The sequence below is a fragment of the Alligator sinensis genome, unplaced genomic scaffold (genome assembly GCF_000455745.1).
Source record: "Alligator sinensis unplaced genomic scaffold, ASM45574v1 scaffold353_1, whole genome shotgun sequence".
In the NCBI taxonomy this organism is placed as follows: domain Eukaryota; kingdom Metazoa; phylum Chordata; order Crocodylia; family Alligatoridae; genus Alligator; species Alligator sinensis.
This window is the reverse complement of record NW_005842075.1, coordinates 1-16,893: the sequence shown is the minus strand read 5'-3', so window position 1 is coordinate 16,893 and position 16,893 is coordinate 1. Positions and strand designations below refer to the sequence as shown.

General features: G+C 43.6%; 1 protein-coding gene across 1 annotated transcript in view; it reads left to right on the top strand.

Annotated features, from left to right (window-relative positions):
* The window catches only part of BANK1 (B cell scaffold protein with ankyrin repeats 1), a gene marked incomplete at its 3' end in the record, with an annotated part of 287,684 nt that extends 274,571 nt beyond the window's left edge, over nucleotides 1-13,113 (top strand). Inside the window, exons 11-12 of the mRNA XM_025204276.1 lie at nucleotides 2,227-2,517; nucleotides 13,020-13,113. Of these exons, the coding sequence (XP_025060061.1) occupies nucleotides 2,227-2,517; nucleotides 13,020-13,113 (385 nt within the window). The remainder of the gene's footprint in view (nucleotides 1-2,226; nucleotides 2,518-13,019) is intronic.
* Between the last annotated feature and the right edge of the window lie 3,780 nt (nucleotides 13,114-16,893).

Below are 16,893 nucleotides of genomic sequence, written 5' to 3'. Positions count from 1 at the left end.
GCAGGGACTTCTAGAGGCTTCTGGCCTGGGACTACTCTGGCCTCCCCATGCCAAGGGAAATACAGATAAGGAGGAGAGGGGGGAGAGAGGCAGGGAAGGACCATGGGCAATTGCCCCAGTCCTCAGGGCCAACCAGGCTGGCTCCTGCGGTCCTGGTACTGCAGCCAGGAACCACATGGTACTGGCAGGCAGGCAGGTGGTGTGGAGGGAGCAGGGAAATGGCTGTGGCAGGAGGGGGGAAGAGGCAGCAAGCGGGCACGCAGAGCGCAGCAACAGCTAGGTGGGAGCATGGCACCCACAGCAGTGCCCCGGGGCCAGCACTGGTGAGGCCCAAAGCGGGGCGGCCGGAGCACGGGGGCCTGGGCTGGCAGGGGCTCTATGGAGCCAAGATGGCTCCCTCCTCTCCCTTCTTAAGCAGTACAGCCCAGTTCCATAGAGCCCCTGGCAGCCCAGACCCCGCGCTCCCCGCCGGAGCTGGCCCTAGGGCACCTGCATGGGCCCCTTACTTCTGTCCGGCTGTTGCTGCACTCCACGTGCCTGCTCACTGTCCTTTCCCCCCGCCTGTCACAGGCATTTCCCCACTTCTCCCCGCCCCCCGACCACCCTACTGCAGTGTCATGTGGTACCCAGCTGCAGCACTGGGACAGCAAGAGCAGCTGGGACATGGTGCTGGAGTGGTGGGGGGAGAGGGGGAAGTGGCAGGAAAAGGGAAGCAGTGGTAGACAGGGGGCAAGTGGCAGTGAGCAGCAGTATGGGACCTGTGCTAGTGCACCAGGGCCAGGAGTGGCAGGGGCGCAGAAGCTAGGCTTGCAAAGCACTGGTGGGGGCTCTGCCTGCTGCCGTGGTGGGGGCAGGCTGTGGGCAAACCCTCCCTCTCCACACAGGCCACAACCCTCCCCAGCCACCCTCCTGCCACACCCTCACATCTCCCCACAAACCCCATACCCACCCACAGCCCCACCTATCCACCCCCCCATAAATCCCACACACATATACACCCTCCACATACCCACAAACCTATACCCACGCTCCCACCCACACCCTCCCACAATATATAAGAGTAAGCCTTCATTTTAAACTATTATACTATCACCTCTATGCACACTACAATACACAAACACATGTAAATCAGGACAAAAATATTTCTGAAATGAAATGAATGAATGTTGTACTACATGTTTTATTTTTAGAATATAATTTGGTATTTTGCTGGTTCAGAGATGGCAAAACTCCTTGCTGAAAGGAGTAATTTGGAGGGCAAGGGGAGGCACCTCTGGTGGCAAAGGTCAGGGGTTAGGGGGTGGGACTTGCAGTCCCAAGATGGCGAGCAGGGGGTGGGACACCTCCCAAGGGGTATGGCCCTTGATGATTTGCCATGTGGCCCTTGATGGTTTGCCAAAACTTGGTAAGCAGCCCTCCACGCAAAATAATTGCCCGCCTCTGCTATAGCTGGTTTCTTTCAGCTTTAATTTGAATAAGTGGCAGGGCCCTAACACTGGTATCTTGGACATTATTAATTTCCCCTACCAATTTTTAAATAGATTAGGAAAGTTAAAAGTTAATTCAGTTATGACTAGCCAGAAAGCATGCTACATGGATTAAGGTGGGGAAAGTAGACTTGTTTTGTATGTGTAGGTATGTGGTGGTTGTTTTATGTCATGTATGGGGAGTTGTTAACCACTCAGAGCAGGAATTGCACGTAGAAACCTCCATATCTACCTCTCTCGTGGTTTAGTTACTATAACACCAGATTATATTGGATATACCATCAAAAACAGATCATTTGTGGGAACCACAGGGAAAAGAAATGCCATTAAAAAAACACACATGCACAACTATGTGCTCTGGTGCCAAATTTAAACATCTAATATGCTTTCAAAAGTGCTGTAAGCCAAATGGTTATCCTTTTTTTAAGAATAAGAAAGCTTTAATGGGAGCTATGGCAGACAATTTTGGGGGAGGGGGAGTTATGAGTACGATATATCAACCTAAGTATCAGCAACATCTCATAAAATCTTAGAGAAAATTATGAAGAAGTAATGAAATTGCAAGTATCACCTTAGAATCTACCTATACTGAACTGGATGATAGTTTTGGGTTCTTAATATGTTTTGAGACTCAAACCACTTTTATTTTGGTGCCTAAGCATGAATTTAAGTGCCCAAATTTAGATATGGGAATTTTGGGCTTTGGAGATTTGGAAGACTGAAAACTTCTCTATTACAGTCAGGAAATTGGTGGAAGACAGAAAGGAAAGGGAACATACCAGTGGACACCTAGAAGCATACCATGGAGAAGAACAAGATATAGCTGAGGAAGCACAGGGGGAAGAGGATGAGGAGGATCCATACACTTTCGCCACATTGGAGGATGGTGTGTACGACATGATACTGGCTGCTTCTGATGAGGAGAGAAGAAAGGAACGCAGATCATTTATCATGAACAGGCCACCAGCACCTGCCCCGCGTCCCTTGTTTTCCCCAATCAAAGAAGAGAACACTCCATACATAGTACAAGGTAGATATTTGAGTAATGGTATTTACTATTAAGTATTAGGGGCTCAAGTTATATGTGTCTGCATATGATCAGAATTTGTTTCCTTAAAGATTATTTTAAACTAAAATGCATTCATTGGCTTAGTGAACTTGAGCCAGCCTATTCTCACATTGAACAGTATCCATAGCTGTTGCAAATTATCTCAGTGTAATCAAAAGCATTTAAATTACCAGCATGGTGTGATGGAAAATGAATTATTGGGCCAGTTCCTCAATTATCTTAAATTAGTAGAGCTATATAAGCTGGGGGATCTGATCCATCATGCTTTATGTGTCTTGTGGTTTAGCAAAGAAAGAAATATATTGTCTAAGTAAGTAATATGGAAAATACTGCTGGGGTTGAGGTCTTTCCTTTTCCCTGCCCCATCTCCAAAGCTTTCTTTAATGCAACTGAACTATTATATCAAATCCCATCATTTTTAAATTTGTTACACGGGTTTTAAAAAATTGTATACTGCATAAGATTTAAGTTTAGGAATTGCTATATTTTGTAAGTTTATATTCATTGAGAATTAAGGGCTGTGTCTAGACGGTTCTTTGGCACCACACACCACACATACAGGCATTCCCCGCACCGCTATCTTGCAGTGCGGGGGGAGGGAAGGGGGCAGGTTTGATTCCTGGAGATCCCAGGGTCAAAAAATCCCACGCCAAAAATAAGTGGGATAGCACATATAGCAGCAATGCACACTGCCCAAAGCAGGAGCCCGGCTGGCCGGAGCCACACTTCAACTGCCAACCAGACTTCTTGTGGTGGCTGCAGCCCTGGGAGGTCCCCAGGATACCAGGTAAGACTGCTGGGGCCAGCACAATTGCTGGCCTCAGCCTCCCCTACTCCAGCCAGGGTAACCTGCCACACACCAGAAAGTGTATGGCATGGGTGTTCCCCAGAGACAAGCAGCAGTGACACAAGTTGTGCCACTGTTACTTGTCCCCAGGAAAACAAACGTCTGCACTCATCTGGATGCACCCACGTGGATTACTGGTTACAACATTAATCGTATTTTGGGTTATGGGCCTTCACTAATTTTTCCTTTTGTCTGTGCTGCTTTTCTTTGTTATTGACTTGAGAAGGAAAAGCTGGAAAAAGGTCCTATAGGAGCTGAGACTGCTTAGTCAGACTGCTGATATCCTAAACATACACAGTATATCACTTCCTCAAAATCTAAATGTGGCATGATATTAACATTAAATAGTATCAAAGTTTTGTAGAAATAATTATATGACTGGCAATGAGTGAACCTCAGAAGGTTCATTCATATGAATACTCATTTTGTTACAACTGAGGCTTAGATAAAAATATTTATTTTTGCAAACTCATCAAAGTGATCTGAAATTTTCACCTTGAAAAACTGGGTTGAAAAATCTCACGGGCATAGATTCTTTAAGATTCTTTAAGATTTCAAGCACTTTAGCTCTTACAGAAAGATTATGAAAAGAACATGAAAACACTGCATGAAAGCAAAAAATTAAACTAAAAATTAATCTGAAATTCAGTTTGTGTACTATCCAAATCCACTCACCCATTCTAAATATTACAGTAAACGTTCCACAAATGAAATTCCTTTCTTCATATCAATTTTACTTGACAGAACAGATGAGGTTTTGAGTGCTTAACCTACTTCATAAGAATTGGAAATTGAAATGAGAATAGGCTGTGCAATAGGTGCTTGGCAAATAAAGAGTTATAACTGTCTCTGACTAGCAGAACTGCAGTAGAGTCTGTACTCATTCTAAACAAAAACTTGCTGAATGTGGCTGAAGTCATCTGAAACAAGTTGAATAGTAGTGCAGAAGAAGAAAGTCCTTATCCTCAAGGTGTAGGCATTGTAAAGGGACCTGAAAGCTATGTTACATAGTGGAAGCTGTATGTGCTGTCTCCCTCCCATTTCCTTCAGTCTTTCCTCACAGATCATGTTCTTTAAGCGTCATCATTGCTGTTCCTCACCTGCAAATTCTCTGCAATTCAGCTACATCTTTCTTCAAAGGTTGTGCCCAAAATTACTGAGTTCTGCATCTGAAGCCTCTCCTGCATTTAGTGGAATAATTACCCATAGAGTCTTACAGATGGCAGAAGTTATGGCAGGGTGGCTAAAAGTGGTAATATGTGGGTTGTTTAGATAAGTTGAGATGAACAAAGCAGTCAGCACCTGAATTAATGGCTAGTCCAGGTAATGGAATAAGAAGCCATGGGCTCCTGTTGTGACCATGGCTAATACTTGTATGTGCAAGATATCTTGTTCTGCAATGTCACATTTACGTTGGTATTTAAAGGTTTTTTTGTCCAAGGACAGCTCACCTGAGATCAGTGATGGAATGTCCAGGGAGGTTAAAGTGCTCTGCCATGGGCTTTTGTGGTGTTTCTAGAATTGAGGCTTGATCAGTGACCGTCTCTTAGCAGTGTCCCAACCCCCTGTCCCTCTCCCTTTTATATACATGCTTTTTTTTCTGCAAGTCCTTGAAGGGCATCTGACAAAGTAGGCCATTGCCTATGAAAGCTCATACCTCCCTGAACCCGTTATGTCATGTATACAGCTATAGCTGGATATCAATTTGCCTAGACTGGCAAAGTTGGATATATCTATAACTTGTATCACTTGCAATCACTCCTTATTGATTGGCATAGATTGATATAGCTGGTACTAAATTAAATAGCTAGATATAGATGATTATATCAATCATAAGACAGCTTTGTAAACCTATATTCATCAATAACTGCCTATGCCTAGCTATCTGTGAATATAAATTGAAAAAGCTGGACATTGATGGATATAAATAGTCTTGTCAATCTATACCTAGCTATTTAAATCTGTACCTAGGTATAGATTGATATAGATTAGCCATGTATACCTATTGATTAATACAAGTTTATATAACTGGCTATTGATTCTACATCTATTACCAGCTATGTCATAGCTACCTATGCCAAACAGTTTTTTTAAAAAGCCACCTATGTCAATCTAGAGCCATATATGTAAAGCCAATCTATGCCTATCAACTGACAGGATTATAATAAATTGACATAGATGGCTATAGATGTATATGGCTAGGGATAGATTAATATAGCTGTTTATGTATAAATACAGATAATTATCAGTGGTCAGAAATGTATATGGATTTGCATAGCCATCTATACCACAGAATCATAGAAAAGTAGGGCTAGAAGAGACCTCAGGTGGTCATCTAGTCCAGCTCCTTGCTCAAGGCAGAATCAACCCAGTCAAATGTCTGTCTCACCTGCTGTTCAAAACTTTTAAGATTGGAAATTGTAAAACCTCTCTAGACTATTTCAGGGCTTTGTCACAATGTGGCAATAGCCTATTCTCTGTGGCCATAGGGGACAGGACTAGGAGTAATGGCCTCAAGCTACAACAGAGAAATTTTAGGTTGGAAATTAGGAAGAACTTTCTGACTATGAGTGTAGGCAAGCATTGGAATAGACTACCTAGAGAAGTTGTGGAATCAATATCTGTGGGAATTTTCAAGAGCAGACACTTGGCTGGGATAGTTTAGGAATGACCCTGCCTTGAGCAAAGGATTGGACTAGTTCAGTGGGAGCCAGTCTTTTTGGCAGGTGTGCCATGAATTAGCCCTTCTCCCTCCCTAAGGACCACTCTGATCTCCTTCCCCTACCCAATTTGTTGTTGTGCTTTATGATTCCTGCCCTGTTTGCCACTGCGCTGCCTGTTCCCTCCCCAGTCTGTGGGATGCCACACAGAGGCTGTCAGTGCCATTTGTTTGCCACCTCTGGACTGATGACTTCATGAGGTCCCTTCCAGCTCTACCTTCCTATGATCTGTGGTCATCGTGAGAGATTTTTTGAATAACCAACCTAAATTTCCCTTTCTATTTCAAACCATTCCCGCTATGATCCTTGTCCCATCCCCTGCAGCCACAAACAATAATCTGTTCCCGTTATGTATACAACCACCCTTCAGGAATTTGAAGACATTTATCAAATTCCCCCTTTGTCTTCTATTCTCCTTCTTCCAACTATATTTAAAAAAAGAAAAGAAAAGGAGAGGGCTAAGCAGGATACAAGCGCTGGGGTAGGATTCATGATCAGATTCACCTCCCCAAGTCTGAAGACTTCTTAAACAATGGGCTGTGAGGGGCATAGTTCCAAAAAAAAAACCCATCTGGGCCCCCAAACGTCTAGCCTTCATTGTAATCAATGGGAGTTCAATACTTTCAATAACCTGGGCTCAAAATATTAGCTTTTCCCAGTCGTCTTAGTGGAACATCAATAATGAAACCCCCTGGTCTACACACAAATAGTCATTCACTGCTCTTCATTTTAATCAAAATATCCATTTAAAATGCTTAGGCCACAGTTTACCTTCACTTGAAAGCCAAAGATCACAGTTGTTCCTAAACCACTGGAGATTTCTCAGCAAAAACTTCAGTAGACATTTGGGATGTCCAGGGCCAAATCTGCAGCAGGTTAAATATTTGAGACAAGCAGAACAGACCAGTTTATCATTAAAGAGTAGCACAAAGGAGAGATCAGTGCTCCTTCCACACAGGACGCTCTCCTTGTCCAGCAAATGCCAGGGTCATGGACAGATCTAGGATTTTGAAAAGGGAGGTGCCAACCCTGGCAAGTTATTCTTGGTCCACCCAAAGTTTAAAAACAACTGCCTTGTGGCAGTGGCAGTAGCATTTCTATTTAGGTGGCAGTGAGGGAGTCAATTGACTTTATGGCTCATTATAATTTACCTGATTCCATCTAAATTTTTAATTCCACAGCTGTTAGTGACCATTTATCCTTTTTAATGGTCTTGAAGTTCCACTAATTAAGCTTTTTTCCTGCTATTCTGCCATCTGCTACTGTCTCCTGGTAATGAAGCTCCTATTTCACAGCCCTGCAGACTGTTTTTAACTCTAACTATAACCATTAATTCAGATGAACATTAACTCAGATGTAGAAATAATTTTCAGTGAAGCACTGAATATCATGTAAGGATGCTCAAAAAAGCTAGATGTGTTTTATGAATCTGGAAAAGAAGTATATTTTAGGGCCGTGTGAAGCTTTGGTAGCCGATTTGATTTGGAGAAGATTTGGCCCAATTTGGTGGCTGAATCTCCAAATTTGAGTCGAATCAGTAGACCCATCAGAAGCTCTGAATCAAATTGGAAGCCGCCAAATTGATTCAGAGAGATTCAGCACCAATTCATCGATTTGACCATAGACTAAACAGGCAGTACTCCTCAAGGATGCTGGACGCAGCTACCTCCAGCTGGTAAATCTGTTGTGGTGGGCGGTGTGGGGAGGGGAGGGGCATGGGGAGGCAGTTCAACACCCCCACAGCGAGGGAAGGATTGGGGCTGGGGCTGGGACAAGCTGCCCAGCCAGGGCCTGGGGGCGTGGGACTTGGGGAGGGGGGTTCCCGCCACTGTGCACCACCACTAGTAGGCATGGGAGCGGGCTTGTGCCCTTTTACACTGTTACCGGTCCAGGAGGGCATGGGAGCAGGCATCTTCCCCTGGATCTGCGCAGGGCGGGCTGGGCCAGGCTGCACTCCCATAGGCTAGCCCCAGCCATCCACCACTGGGCTGTGCTTCACAGGGCAGGTGGAGCCAGGGTTGTGCTCCAGGTGGCTAGCCCCAGCAGCAGCCTGGAGCACAGCCCTGACTCCACCCACCACACAGAGCTCAGTGGAACAGGTACTATGGGGGGGGCTGCAGCCACCCTAAAATTCCCCATAGTCCCTGCTGATGGCCTCTCCCTGATCTGGGTGCACGTGCCCGCCCCCATGCCCTGCTTCTGCTTGCTTAGCCGGGACACAGTGGGATGAAGCCGTTCCTTGTCTGGGCACTGCAGGGAGGCTGGAGCAGCTTCCACCGCTGTGCACCGCTTGTGTGAGGCAGCGCAGCGGCACTGTCCTGCGCCTGCCCACCCTGGCCAGGTAAGCAGCGGGAGGGCATAGCCTCTGCTCCCAGCACCTTTCATCTGGAGCAAGCTGTGCCTGCATCATGCCCCCCCCAGCTCCCCAGCTGGCCAAGTGGCAATAGGGCATAGCCCCTGTTCCCTGCACTGCTGCACCCGTCACACGCCCCCTGCCCCACCACCCCAGCTGGGCAAGTAGCAGCAGTGCAGCACCCCCGCTCCCAGCACTGCTGTAACTGCATCCTGCACTCCCCTGCCCCACCTGGACAAGTGGCAGCAAAGCAGAGCCCCTGCTCCCAGTGCCTTGCGCCGCTCATCCAGAGTCTGGCCCAGCCTGCCCTGTGCAGATCCAGGGGCACACTCCTGCTCCCATGCCCTCCCGGATTGGCGATGCGTGGCAGCATGCAGTGTTGGGAGTCTCCCTCCCCAAGTCCCAGGCCCCCCTGCCCCAGCTGGGCAGCTTGTCCCAGCCCCAATCCCTCCCTCACTGTGGGGGCGTTGATCTTCCCCCCACACTCCCCTTCCCTCCACCCTCCACCCACCACAACAGACTTACCAGCTGGAGGCAGCTGTGTCCAGCATGGTAAGGATTGCTGCCTGTTTAGTCTATGGCCAAATCTCTGAATTGGCACCAAATCTTCAGATCCAATTTGGCCTAATCGGATCAGGACAGTGATTCGAATCACCAAATCGAATCATTGCCCCTCTGAATTGGCCGAATCCAAATCCAAATTGAATACTTGCTGCTTCACACAGTCCTAGTGTATATTTAATTCTAATGATTTCAGGACTAATAAAGCAACAACTTTTGATTATTTTTTCCTAGTTTGTTGCATTTTTATATATAATAAATGATATAGTAAATTAATGCACATTCCAATAAACATATATCTGGGGGGTTTTTCAATCTTAAACTGAATAATATAACTGTAGGCCCCTAGCATATTATTAATGCTTCCGTTTTCTTTTTAACTGAAGAAAATTGAAGCATTAATCTTTTTAACTGAAGAAAAATATATATTGGGTTGTGTGTGATGATGTACCATACCACCTGCACTCTTCTTTTCAAAATCCTAGATCGGCCCATGCTGAAGTACTGGAAGTATTCCTACTCACTGGGATCCCATTCTTGTTACCAATTTTGCGTATCTATGGGCTTCTTTTCTGAGGGAGACCACACAAGAAAAACAAGGGAACCATCTTTATTAACAACTAACTTCCTAATAATATTTGGGTAAATCAGAACAACAGGAGAAACATGCAAATTGGGCAATGCCCTCTATTGATAGAGTGGAAAAAATGCATGCAGACACTCAATACACAACGTAGGATGCTCAACTTTTCCTTAAAAAATTCTTCCCCTTTAAAAAGGAGGGAAACCAGAAATATTCATATAGCTTTAGGACAATAAGTAAGGGAGAAATCTAGCCAGGTCTCCCATACCATAACATTTTTTGTCCTTCAGAACTTACATTTCTATCTCACCAAAAAAACCTTGTATGGCCAGCATTTCCCAATTTTATACATGATATAATGAATGGGAGAGGAAGATCAGAAGCTTGGAGCGATATGGTAATCTATTCACTCAGTTCCCACATTTGTCATATGACAACATGACCTGTTACGTACAAAAGCTTATGCCTCTTTGAACCATTTAATCTCTAAGGTGCAGCACAGCCCTCTTTGCCTTCTGCCTGACTTCAGACTAACGTGGTTCAGTTCACATATTTGTGTGTGATGGGGATGCTCCTTTTTTTTCTTGTGTATTAAAAATTAACTGGACTGTAAGAAAAGGTGGGCACTGTTACCTCACTTCTTGTGGGGATTCACCTTTAATTTATCTCAGGTCAAAGTAACACCTGGCAGAATGAGAGACCACAGGAAAATTTCAGAAGCTGTTTTGCTGTAAAAACCATCAAGACCTCTGAGCAGCTGAAACAAGCAGGAGAGTGCGCAATAGGACTAGCAAGTTTTCTATAGGTCTCCGCAAGCGCTCCACAGACCAGATTGAGAGCTGCTAATTTAGAGAATATGAATGAGGGACCCTATGATGCCATTTACACAGTCAGGGTTTTTAGGGTAGGACCACATTTTCAAGACTGGCAGCCAGATGTTCAGTTGCTGTAAATTGTTATCTTGTATATCAACTTGCCTTGAGCTGCAGCAGTTTACACAAGTTGAGCATCTGGGCCAGAGTTTCCTAGAAGATGAAAGCAAGGAGATCTGTAATTTAATGGGTCTTTTTATAATCCTCAACATTTAAAAAAAGGTTTTGTGTGTTCTAAATAAGTTTTACTAATTTAATTTTTTTACCAGACAACCAAACATGCAAAATATTATATTGGGCACTCCATTAAGCATACTACATCTTTAATGAATGGTTGAGTGAACCCATGATTATTGTTTAATTTAAGATATTGTAAGTACTCTGCTTTATAGGAAGTGTTTGTCCAAAGATGAAGCTGCCAACTCATAGCAAATAGCTCTGTGTCCAGATGGTGTGTGTTCTCTGTGTGCTCCCTTTCCATTCCTTAGGTTCTTAATATTCTTGTCCAGGTTGTTTCAGTGTTTCCTATTATGTGTTGCCAAAACAGCTGTTAAATAAATGTATGTAAGTGTTTTGTTTTTATTTTACAGTGAAATTTTAATGCTCACTTATAGGTGCCAAATTGACTGCCCTAGAGATCACAGTCCTCAGAACAGGTGCAAGTTTCCCCACTGTGCCAATCACATGTGTCAAGTCTGACCTTTTGAGGTCTTTTCAAGGGAGGTCTGGGATATATTAGTATTCCCACTCAAGCAGCCTTTTACTTCCTTGTTGAGACAACCAGCCAGGGTGGCAGCACAGTTGTCAGTGTTTTTTCATGATATGGACACCTGTCTGCCAGGAACGGGAACTAAACAAATTTGAACCCTCCAAGGGCAAAGCCTTTTGCTACCGATTCATCTAAATGACATGTTTTAGTCTGCATTAACAATCCCTCAGACTTTGAACTTCCCCTGTGTATACATGACATATTTTACCATCAAAAAGCGGCTGTCCCTGGGACACATTTCAAGGTAGAGTGAGCATTGGAAAAAAACATTCCAAAAGAAGAAGTATAAGCTGCATTCTAACGTCTCATAAAAACTGCATGAGTTTGCAGCAAAAGCAGCAGCCAGTGGGTGGGTTTGTGTGTGGGGGGGGGGCAGGAACAGTCTATATAAGGAATAGGCAATGTTTACCAGAGTGCAGTAAAAATCCCTCATTTTCAGTGCCTTAGAGTCTTAACAAGCAGATTTCCTGTAACTATAGCAATTAGCTCCAGAGTGACGGATCTCTATTATGCTAAGTATTGTGTATTGTTTAATGCTCTAGTGGATTTAGTGGTTACAGTGAAGATATTTTTTTCCAGCTTGTTAACAGGTACACTAGCTTTATTGGCTAGATTGATAAACTAAGCTCTGCAAACTTTTGTGGATTAACAAATCTACTTCATAAGGGGCAATGGAAGAAAGTATTTTAGGATACCAGGGCTGTCCAACTTCTCAGTGGTGGGGGCCACATCCCCCTCCCAGGACGCATGCTACATGTGCCTCTTCCCCTCTTCACCATTGTGCTGATACCGCCATGCCATACCACACATGCCCACCCCCACTGGGCCATATGGATGCTCTGCCACTGTACTGTGCCAGCACCCTGGGTTCCCCAACCCCTCCAGCTGCTGGATGCCTTGGCACCTGGGCTGTGCCATCCTGCCCCACTCCAATGGGTTGGGGCAGGCAGCGGAAACTGGAAGAGGAAGTGGGATCCCAGAGACCCAAGCAGCAAAGTGATGGTACGGAGCAACGGAGCAACACCCAGACTAGAAGGCTGGGGGCTGCAAATTAACTCCTTGGGGTTCATGTGCAGCTCATGGGCTGCCAGATGGATAGCCCTGCACTATGTTGTGGCTGAAAACTGAGGAATCTAAACAGATACTGTAGCTGAGACACAACACACTATAGTTTCTCCATTCCTCTGGAAAATAAATAAGATGAAGCGGCCAATGGTGTTCATCAGGGGTTGCTCCAAAATCCAAAAATGTTAAGACTGCTGTGAAAAAGATGAGCCCTGGATCATATTCCTGAATAGCTCATAATGTAGACCAGAACATCAGACATATATCTTGTTGGTAGAGATCAGTGAAATATCCATCTCACAAATTTTGTTTCCCCACTGATCCATCTGCAAGGGCCGCATGAATGCAACTGTCCCCCATGCAGAAATAGACATGCACAAGCAAGAGTATCGGGGATATTTTTATTTGCAAAAAGAATGGCAGGTAATTTGAAACTGCTTGGGAACTGCCTGCACTTCCCATTTTTCTCACTTACTTCTTCTGAATTTTGGAGGGAAGACAGCAACTTGATCCAAAACCCAATGAAGTCATTGGAAATGCTCCCACTTGTTTTCAACAGGCTTTAGTTCAAGCCCATACTAAATGTATTTTGCCATCACCATGGTTCCTTTTGGAATGCTACACACACTTTCTGTGGCACAAAGAGATGAGCATTCAGTGAACATCAGATTATACAACCCCTTCCTCTTGCAGATGGATCAAAAATAGAACAAATTCTTATTTGTGAGATAAATCTGTTAGTGATCTCCACTGACAATATAAACCTAGTGGAACCAACTATAGTAAGGTATGTTGCTAAAGGATTTACAATATATCTTTTTGAAAAGACCGTATGTAACTTCCACATGCACAAGAAATAAGATTTGGGTACACTGTGTTTATTGCAAGATTCGTTTTTCAGTCAGTAGAAAAGCAACCATAGACATAAATAGAAGAAACAATCAAAGCAAATTCATTCAATGTCACTTTTCTCTGCACAAGAAAAATGGGACTACAGAAATGTGTATATCAAATTTTTAGATATAATTTTTCCATTTCCATAATGAACCAAAGCAAGATCTCTAAAAAAGGGATAGTTTAAGCTTCTATGGAATATTTAACTATTAGCAAAAGCTTCAGGGCCAAAGCTTTTTGGGAGCATATCTACCCAGACTACAATAGGGTTATCCAGTTTCTAAGTGGCTGAGGGCCAAATGCCACATGGGCCACACCAGTGGGGCCTGCATGCCCTCAACCTGCACCAGTGTGGGCCATGCACTGTACCAAAGCCTCCCCATCTGCATCATCTACCTCCATCCCCCTTGGCTGCACCATGCACTGGTGCCCCACCAGCACTGCAGTGTATGCCTACATTTCCCCCCACCCCCACCACTGTATCACATGTCCTCCACCCATTGCACTGTGGATGCCCCCTCACACTGCATCACATGCTCTAGGTCACAGGAAGCCAGCAAAAGGCAGAAGAGAGGAGGGAATGCTGGAGACTCTGACTGCTATTGCAGCCTGGAGCAATGAGAGAGTGACATCTGGGCAGGAGCCAGGGGCTACACCTTAAGCCCTTGTAGGCCACATGTAGCCCTGCTCTACACCATTCTTGAGCTTACCTCCAAAATGCAAGCCCCACCCAACAGCTCTGCACATAACCAGAAATATGGTAGTGAGCACATTGTGAAGGGCTCTTGCCACTGCCACTCTTGAGATCTTCAGAGACAGATCTTAATAACAGTGGTTGTGGGTCCCCATAGAGAAAGCTTACCACTTCAGTTCCTAGTTTGGTGTACCCATAGTGGGAGCAGTTGGGCAGGACTTAACATTTGGCCACAGCCTCAAGAGGCAGCATATACCATTGTCTACCAAATGCACATGTGGCATTAATGTCATTCTATTGATAGATTAATCCGCCTATTTTGCCCAGTATTCTCTTACTGCTGAAAAAATCTCATATGGTTTTACTATATGAGTTCCTGATATTACCAGTACTTTATTTATCTTGCTTCATTTAGGGGGAATGGACTAGATAGCTTCTGCAGATCCCTTCAAGCCCAACTTTTCCATGATTCTATAACATTTGTCAGTTGATAGCAGACAGATTTAGAATATGTTAGCAAATAGGGAAGAGAATTGCTGGCATATCTATATTTATCTCAAGATTAATGTTTTCACATTGTCAATTATTTATTTCTTACTTTGATCAGAGAAAAACTAAGGGTGCTCTTGGCTAATTAATTGCATGGTAAAAAGAAAGAAAGGCTGACAACGATCTCTGTAAACTGTGAGGAACAATTATGACATTGTGTCTGAATTTTTCAGCAAGTGCTCATTGGCCCTTTGCAAACATTGCTGGCATATAAAATTCCTAACAGATGATATTGGCAAGTATTTTGAGGCAGTTTAATTACCTGATAATCTGTTAACTGAGAGGTGATTGATGGTTCTTAGATCAGTATTTATAGTTTCATAGTTTCATAGTTTCAGGGTCGGAAGGGACCTAATAGATCTTCTAGCCCGACCCCCCGCCAGGGCGGGAGAACAACAAAAAACCCTAAAAACAAAAACGGGACTCAAATGAGTCCAGCCAGGTAGGCATCCAGCCTCTTCTTAAAGACCCCCAGGGTAGGGGCCAGCACCACCTCCCTTGGAAGTTGGTTCCAGCTCCTAGCCGCCCTAACTGTGAAGTAATTTTTTCGGATGTTATAATCTGTTCGGTTTTTTTTAAATCCATTTTTGTCGCATATTCATATTGGCCTGCATTGTCACTAAGCAGAATGCATGTCAGCAATAATTTACATTCTCTGCACCAACTCAGCTATGTTTGCTGATTTTCTTGAGGGAGTGGAACTAAACCTGTGCCCTGCCTCTCCTTACCCACCTGCATTAAACTAGAGAGAATTGTGTCTTACTGAAACTAGACTGTTTCCATCACCTAAGCTAGCTCACATACCATTTGGATTACACCGCACTGCACAGTGTAGACATATCCTTATTTCTGTGCATTTGGAACAAAGGGCTGGGTATCCCATGCAAAATTATAATAGGAACTGTGAATAACCCTGGTTTTTGTCCATGGGGCTGTCACCCAGGTTGAAATCTAACTCACATGATTCCACTTACCTAGTTGATCTCACTTTTTTAATCCCAGGGACATCTTTTTAAATGTAATTTTAAAATTTTATTTTTCATATGGCTCATGAATAATCTTTAAAAAAAACACTTTTTCTTTGGTTAGTGATCTACTTCTGCTTTCCACCCTTGGTGTATTTTTGAGGTGATAATCCAAACATTAAAAAGAAATGAAATACACAAGAGAAAACCACAGATATGTCTAACAAGATGCTAATTGAAATCCAATCATAGCTTTTGACCCTAAACATCCTTAACCTCATTCTTTCATACTCTCTTCTCAGACCCCCTGGTTATTGCAGTTCCTTGCTGTGTTACCTTGTAGTAAAGATTCTAATCTCACCAAGATAAGGGATCTGTCAGTTTCATTTATCTGATTATTATGCACACCTAAGGTAAAATTATGATGGTGGGTAAAGCTAGAAATAACTTCCTACATAAGCCTCTATTCACTACAACCCTGGCTTGCAATCCACTACTACTATTTCATTCGACTGACCATAGACAACCAGTGTAATTAATTATGTCATGTTTTCATGACAGAAGAAAATATCCAGTAAGAATAAGGTTAAATAGTTTATCCTAACTCATAACTTATTTAAGATGTGACTACCAATATCACATTTAAGAGGATAAGGTTTTTTTCCCCAGTCATTGGGTGAAAAAAGCCCCTTTTTTACATTCATATACAAAGAAACCTCAGTAAATACAGTGTCTATCATTAAACTGCTGCCAAAAGCAGCATGTGCTCAGGAATGGAAAACAACTACGAAGCTGGTAAAACACAGCCAACACTGAGCATGACTATAAAACACATGGCCCATATTGGGCAAACATGCTGATGGTAACCTTTTTTTTATTTATAGTTTTTATTCAAAACATTCTTACAAAGCTTCACATATTGAGCACCTTCGTTTTACCAAGACTTTGTGTTGCTAAAAAAACTACACACCAAAAACATGCAACTACATATATTAAACCCAGAAACAACATACATCAGCTTCCCACAAAAAACCCTTACAAATTTATTTTTCTCTATACAGAACTCCCTGAAAAACTCTTACCTCAGTAACCACCTGAAACTCTCCATCCCTCCCGTCAGTCCTCTTTGTTGGTTCAGCGAAACAAGTGTACCCAGTCCCTTTTCCTTGATTTCTCCTCCTCTTCTCTTGTCCCAATTGATACAGTATTGCAATTCATGCAGCCCCAGCTTCAGGCACTCTCTTTCAGTGAAAGCCAACCCCTTAGAAGCCCAGAGGTTTCTTACTTTTCATATACTGGTTTTAATACTTGCTAACAGTGCTATTAATATTAGATGAAGACTGAAGTGCAGCTCCTGTGCCTACCCCATGGTGCTTCACAGAAAGCGCCATGAGTTAGACTAATCTTCCCAACCCAGCAGATGTTAGCTGTTGGATCAGGAGGATGGCAGATTGAGCTCCAATAT